Source organism: Mesitornis unicolor, unplaced genomic scaffold (genome assembly GCF_000695765.1).
Source record: "Mesitornis unicolor isolate BGI_N332 unplaced genomic scaffold, ASM69576v1 Scaffold27151, whole genome shotgun sequence".
In the NCBI taxonomy this organism is placed as follows: Eukaryota; Metazoa; Chordata; class Aves; order Mesitornithiformes; family Mesitornithidae; genus Mesitornis; species Mesitornis unicolor.
In genome coordinates this window covers 5,737-13,508 of record NW_010162139.1, presented here as the reverse complement: position 1 = coordinate 13,508, position 7,772 = coordinate 5,737, and the positions used below count along the sequence as shown (strand labels likewise).

At 39.2% G+C, this 7,772-nt stretch overlaps 1 protein-coding gene across 1 annotated transcript; it reads right to left on the bottom strand.

Annotated features, from left to right (window-relative positions):
* Positions 1-648: 648 nt before the first annotated feature.
* Positions 649-3,653, bottom strand: MANSC4 (MANSC domain containing 4). The gene is given in 3 exon segments (XM_010193535.1): positions 649-1,337; positions 2,503-2,637; positions 3,356-3,653. Coding segments are annotated over 3 exon segments (1,122 nt in total).
* Between the last annotated feature and the right edge of the window lie 4,119 nt (positions 3,654-7,772).

The window sequence follows — 7,772 nt, the reverse complement described above, 5'->3', positions numbered from 1 at the left end:
ATTGCTTGAAGAGGTCAAAGTTTGCCCTGTTACAGCAGGAAGACTGAATGATGAGATGTTTGAGTATGAGTTAATGGAATTCAGTAGTTCTAGGGACTTGGGTTCTTTTTGGTGTTTGAAGAAGTAAAGAGTGCTGGCTAAATTGTTTTGTCTCAGTATTAGGGATAAATGGGGGAAAAAGGTAAATATAGAACTTAGAGAAAAATTTACCTTTTTCACAGAAACAATGAGATCTGAGGCAACTAAAGGATTATTAGAGTTAAATGATTTTATGACACTAGAAGGCTGGTCAGTTTTACTGATTACTCTTACACTTAATTGTCTCAGTTCAAAGTCAGGGGAAAGGGTATGTACAGCCGCAGTGAATCTGCTCTCCTAAGTTAGGGAAAGTGTATACTGTTTGTTAGGCATTAGTGTGGATCAGATTATGAACCAAAATGTGCTCAAACACCTCTGAGCATGCAGTGGGAGCTGTGAGCTAGAGAGACACAGGGGAATTGTGTTTCATCTGTTGAGATTAAATTACAACAGAAAGATTCTGAAACCATCAGTGAAAAAAAAACTTTGGTTCTGTAAGAGACATAAGCTGGTATATATGATTCACTTTTTAAAAGCTGTTTGTTCCAAAACAAGGTTGGTGACAGTATTTTACAAGTTACCTTTGACAGTAGTATATTTTAGGAATTGTCTTGACATTGTCGTTCTTCTCCTTATGGGCTTATACTGACCTCTCCTATTGCTGCAACGCCCTGCTGTGAAAGCAGCAGTACAACAGCAAAGGAAGATGAGTGAAGAGCAAAGGACAACAGGAATCAACCAGACACCCAAAGCTGCAGCTTCCCAAGCAGGTGCTTCATTATCCGAAGTATAATTCCTACCGCTGTAGCCTTTGGTTTCATTAAAGTGTTGCTTACTGCTATTCAGATGAGGAGGAGTGGGCATGTGGGATAATACCTCAGCAGACTTGGATGTCAAAGCTGAGTGTACAGTCCTCTTATCTGAGCTGGTGGTTGATCTAGTGCTTACTGAAGTTGTGCTTGTCATCTTCGGAAAATCATCATCTGGTGGAAAAGTTTCTGCCCTGGAATAAGTAGTAACTTCAGTTCTTTTGACTGTGAGGCTTGTTCTGGAGGTGTGAGTGTTTGCTATTAAGCCGTGGCTAGTGGTAGAAGATGGAGCTTGGAGCAGAAGAGAACTTGATGTGGCATTATGATGCTGGCATCTTTCCCACTCGGTGATCTTTGTGCTGTTCTGCCTTTCGTATTTACTTGGTGAGGAGTGAATGTTTGGCTCTTTGGATGTCAGTTTTTCAAAAATCAGAAGATCTGGATCAATTCCTATAAATCATAAACAATGTTAGTTTATGTCATAAAAGCTCATCTGCACACCCACCAAAGGAGCACATGAGACTCTTCTCAGTTGTGCCCAGCAACAGGACAAGGGGCAATGGTCACAAACTGCAACACAGGAGGTTCAACATAAACAAAAGGAAAAGCTTTTTTACTGTGAGGGTGACAGAGCACTGGACCAGGCTGCCCAGAGAGGTTGTGGAGTCTCCTCTGGAGACATTCAAAACCCGCCTGGACGCATTCATTTATGTGTGAGCTAGTCTAGGTGATCCTGCTCTGCCAGGGTTTGGACCGGATGATCGTTGGAAATCCCTTCCAACCCCTACCATTCTGTGATTCTGTGATTATGGGATGCAAGGGAAGTGCATTTTGGGATTGCACAAGACTTACTATGGGATGCTTAGGGAAGGAACCAGAGGTGAGGAAAGAGAGGAACCTAGGCTACTGGGGAGCAGGGGAATCTCAGCAAGCTCTGTGTGTGTGTGTGTCTGTCAGTCTGCACCAGTAACTAGAGGGGCCTGCACCCCTGAAGGCTCATGTGTCCGAGTGACAGCAGCTGAGGAGACTTGAGTCCAAATTGGCAAACAGTGTTTGAGTCCAGCTGCTGGGGGGATTCACATTGTACATATGTGTGTATATATATATTTTCACTGGTAGATCTCCATTCCATGCAGCCAGAAAAGGTAGGATGAGGCTCTCTTGGTGCTACCTGTGTTCATGTGTCTGCTTTATCCATTTGTCTGTGTTACCTGTGTGGCTGGCTGTGTATATGTGTATGCTTGTGGTATGTGTGCTCTTTGTGCGTGTGCCTAATGGGAATACATTTTCAGCCTTGCTACTGGTTGGATCTGGGGACGTGGAGTAGTGGGAGCCTCATCTTTCAGATCTGGTATGGTATTTTCATCAAGTATAGTATTGATTAGGTACTCGGAGCAGGGTGTATCTTCAAGGTCCTTTCTCATACACTAAATAGAAGAAAGGGGGGAAGTATTCTCAGAATTAGGTACAATAATGAAAAAGGAAAGAAGTCTTACGCTTTTTTAGCATTGCATGTTACTTCAGAAGATCTTCTAGCATAGCAACTGACCCAGTATAACTAACATTTCCTATAGTTGCTATGTTTTTAGCCTTTATAAATGAAATGCTTAATTACCTGATGTGATGTTGTACAAAATCACATTGATTCCAGACTTTAATATGCAACTTTCCAATGCCAGGCACGTCATGTGCAGGCAATTCATATTCTTATGAATGGCTCCATGGTAGAACACTGCTAGATTGCAGGAAACTGTATTACAAAAGAGAATGAAGTTGAGCTTATCAGCATCATGACGATTGCATTTTGCATGTTATTATGTTATTTAACATCAAAAGATAATTAATACTCGGCATCTTCATAGTGCTTTAAATCTGGTTTTCTCATTATCATGCAAAATAATGAAGCATTCAGTCAGAAAAACAGAACTACTTATATTCTTATTTTACATCTGGAGAAAAGGAGTAGAACAGCCATCTGAATTCTAAATGTATCTCTGATTAAATAAAGTTATAGAATTCTAAATGTGTCTCTGATTAAATAAAAATATATTGATTAGCTTGTAGTCCTCTTACCAGTTGCCTTCCTTCACATCTCAGATGCAGTGAGCAAACCATTTCTAAAAGCAGAGTTATCAAGGAAGACAACTTTGAGGTGTTTGCTCTTGTGTAATATACCTGTCTACTTGAAATTGGCCTGCAACCATTCTTTTCACCCAAACTATTAAAAAAACATCCTGAACTACAATAGGTAAGTGACATCCAGCCCTCTTGCCAGTTCCCATTCATTTTCCTTGTTTGCCTCTCTGCTTTCATGCCTCACAAAAAAAAAAAAAAAATCCTTTTTTGTGTGTTTGTTTTGCATTATTTCTTCTTCAAATAAAGGAATGCTTATACAAAAAATTACCCAAAATGTTTTTCCTCATATGTTGTGATCTAAATTTTAGTGTATCTTGATAATAAACACTCACCATTCCTCAGAAGGCAGCAGGCTCTGCTGCACTGCTGGGGTGAGACTTCTGCATAAATCTTCAGCACCTGGGCTCCCCTCTTCTGCGATTCCTGCAGGTCAATCTGAAGACCTGGGAAGCGTCGGATCCAGCAGTTCTTGTAAAAGGTAGTGGGTGAGCAGAGAGAGTCTGACTCCACAGCCAAACCCAGAACCAACAGCACTTCTGCTACTGCCACCAGCAGAACCATTTCTTCAATGTAATGGTCTTACTCAGCGTGCTTTCTCTTCCATGGATGCACTAAAGTTTGGACTGGCATTTTAAGGGGCAATCTCTTGAGTGGTGAGGACACTGCCAGTTCTGCCAGGGACAGGAGCCAGGGGATGTTTTTTCCCAGCAATTCCCATGATGCTCTTTGGGCAGCTGCTGGAAGGAAGCAGCCATTTTATTAGTTACATACCATTATAATATAATAGCTATTACTGCTGTTCTTGAACTTAAGTATTTGGAGACAGTTTTTGAAAAACAAAAGGCACAGGTTGTTTGCAGTCATTCAGAGAACTTGTTTCTTTGGTCCCCAGTTTGTGTCTCCTGTCCTTCTAAGTCCAAACCAGGCAGACAGCTTTAACATGAGGAGTAATGGTAAGCTCAGCTCTGAAAGTATGCAGTACAGACACTTGAGAGCAGGTCGGTCTGCCACTCTATTACACTCAAGATAAAAGAAACAGCACAGTTTAGTTTCTTAACACTTTTTGAATTACCTGGTGGCTGCAAATACAGTTTTCTTCTTTAGTAACAAACAGAATTATCTAATGCTGTCTGCCAGCCAGAGGTGGAAGTGTGTTCCCCTTCCCTACTCTGTTTTGGTTATAAGACTAATGCAATTTTATTTGCAAAGATCTAGGAACAGATGAATATGACTGGAGAAGATTGTAATATACATTCATATCTGGACCAGACAGGTAATCAAAGTCCTGCGCCTAATAAGTTTAAGAATATTGAGCAGTCTGTATGGGTTTTTCTGCTTATGTTTAAGCTTGGAAAAGGCCAGTGAAAGAAAGAAAATATAGTTGGCATATAGGGAGAGAACTTTTCAAGCACCTGGTCTGAAACTTGAAACTCCCAAGTGTTTTGCTTCTTAAGAGGACCCAGTCTGATCTCCAATTCCTACCTCTTTGTGCAAGATTCCTACTTTCATACAGAAAGGCTTTAAACTATTACAATACATGAGTTGATTTAAACTCAATGGACTACATAATGATGTTGAGAGAATAAGGTAGGAATATGGTTGTCCGCAATAAAAATTGTGTTGACTATATAAACATGGTATAGACTGCATTTATTTCCTTCAAGATTAGAATCAAGGAATTTCCCCAGTTTAACATGAAGCATAGATCAGTTACATGGAAGGGAGGAGCCTCAAACTAATTTTAATACTTTAATCATTATAGCTGGTGTTTCTTTTGCAAAACAGCGTCATTTCCCCCCTCTCCCCAGTTTGGAAATGATCCAACATGCATACAATTTTGTTCTTTACAGAGATCCTTAGAAGATAATAAAGCTCAAAATAGGTTAACTCCTGTTGATCCAATTGCAAGACCAAGGCATTTACATATGCAGTGGAAGTATTGGCTATAATTAGGAGGATTCCAAATAAATGTCTGTTTTAATGCAGACAACATGTCTGTTGCAGGGAATACATAAATTAAATTTTAAGGAAGAGTGTAAATGGGTAATTCGTATAGCCTCTGTCCTGAAAACCAGCTCCTGGTACTTGTTTTATTTAGTTTTGGTAAGTTGATATGCTTTATTTTTATTTTCCTATCTGTGAAAATCACTACTTAAAACCTTAAGTTTCAATACACCTGTTAGTTTGCATTCAGTGGACTGCACAGGGATGTTTTTAGGCATTTATCTACTATTGCCACAAGCACTATTGGCAGTGTAGTTTTCTTTAAGTTTTGTTTCAGATTTTCAAATATTCCAAGGCTTCACTTGATATGGGACACACTCAGAATTTTGAAATATTTGCTGTATTTTGGCATTATCTTTAGTAGATAGTATGAATTTTGGATCTGTTTTGTTCTGTGAGACTTGCATGCAAAAATGTTGATTCCTGATTGCTATCCTCACTGCTGCTCTTCCCATATCTCCAAGTAGAGAAATCTAGAAGATTCTGAATAACTTGGGGAAGCATTTAACAAGGAGATTAAGCTGATACAAAACAAGTATTTTATATTGGGTAAAGCTGATTATGTCTTTAGTCCATTTAAAGAAATAAAATTATTTGAATGAGAAAAAAATTATAATAGATAGCTTTAATGGTGTATGTATTTCTAATTACATTAAAAATACACTTCCTCTGGTTTTGTATGTTTGATGGGAAAGTGCAAAGTGGATGTGTAGATAATAAAGGACTAGACCTGTGACCTACTTCAGTCAGATGGATCTGAAATACCATATGATTTCTTTGATTTCAGTGCAGCTCTGTCAAGATATTACGATAAAGTATGAGACTGAATGTTAGCATACCTGAGCATTTAAGCATCTTTCAGATGATTCAATAAGTCTTTCTCTGGCCTTATGTTATGATTAAAGTAAAAAATTTTCAAGTACCTGTTACTTCCATTGAAGCAGTCACCAAGCACAGTAGGTGAGACTACTCACTATGCATAATATTTAATTACGTATTTGCAAAAATAGGCTTGGGTAACCAGTCCTGTTGTGTACAGATCTGTGTGTTTTCAATGTATATTTAAAATATCTTTTTGTTTTCCACTGTTTTCCAATAGACAAGTTGCTAGTCTTAGTACCTTCATGTTTTTATTCTGTTCCGCTGTGTGCTTCAACTAAGCAGCCTTTCTTCTTTTTCATTACTTGTCATTCTTTCTCTCTTCTCTGTTTCTGAATAAAGTAGAAAAGCAGGAATAGCTGCAGAGAAGCTATTTATTAAATGAAATACAAGGAGATTGAAATAAATAAGTAAATAAATGGCTTCTTTAGGCAATTTCCTTTAAAAAATGAAAAGTTCTGTCTATTAAATTTCACTTTGACTTTTCTATGGGAAATGCATATATATAATTTAATGCTGAACTTTTAAATAACAAACATTTTGCAAGAAGGAAATACCCAAGTCTTACCTGCAGACCAGTGACCGACTGTTCCATGTGCTCTGCATGGAGGGATCAAGAGACTTTTACCTTTAGTGAGGAGTCTCTGACCGGTATCAGACCAGCACTTCATGTTATTTTGTAATTCTTTTCATGGGTCTTCTCAAATTTCTTCCTGGGAAACAAAAAGGCAGTTACCTGTTTTCTGTGAGAATATGGAAGTCTTTGCAAACCTTTCAGTAAAAGAGATATAAATGTACCTACCACAAAGGAAGAGAATGGTCTTTTTAACGATTCATTCTGTAAACAGAAACAGTACCCAAAGTTTTCCACCTGGGCTGGCAGTGATAATGGCACAATCCAAGAGCTTCCTAGCACAAAGGATTCATCATCAGGCATTAACTCTTTTTTTACCAAATACAACAAAAGCAGACACTTTTTCCCTATGAAGTAACAGAAATGTATTGATATTTGGAACTATATTTAGCTTATATGTAATACATGGTTCTAGAGCTCAAAATATGTTAAGACTGGAAAGAGGATATAGTACAGGAAAGCATTCCTGAAAAGGGCTAAAAATGCCAAGCCTTTGGTTCTGTAGTCAGATCAGGGATCTAAAACTACATTGCACATTGCCTTTGTTCGTGGGTCATCTCTTACCCACACTGTTACTGTCCTATGCTTCTCTGATGAATGCCTTGAAGTCCCCTGGGAGAGGACAGTCACTGTCCTGGGTCAAGCTGAATTTTAGGCAATAACACTTTTTGAACAGCTGTGGGAGGCAGTGGTGTTAGTTGCCATGTCCCTGCCAAGGGCTAGTGCCTATCTTTCTCCCCTCTCGTGCTCTGTCAGTGGTGTTTAAGCCAGTATGATCAGAGGGGGACACATCCCTCATGCAAATGTAGCCTAGACAAGAGAGGACAGTTGGGCCTTCTGTTCGCCTCTTCTCCTTCCCAAGCAGATTATAGGAGAGAAGTGAGAGCTACCCCCTGAGGCCTGGATGAGGCAACGTAATGCTCTTTGATGCTGCCACAATGATGTAGAAGCACATAGCAAATTATTGCCTCCTAGCACAGACCCAGCCTATCACAGGTGTGGGAAGAGACCAGTGCTAACTGGGTAAACCACTCCTTCTCTGCTACAGTTAAACTCAAACATCTTAGCTTAAATCATCTGTGTTTTAGGTTATCTGTGAAGGAGCCACTGTAAGACAGACAGATACCAGCTGAGAAGTGAGACCAAATCCTACAGTTTCCCAGGTGAGGTATGAACTTGCATATGTCTTCCTTTGAATGTCAGTAAGCTTATTTAATCAAATGTACATGCAA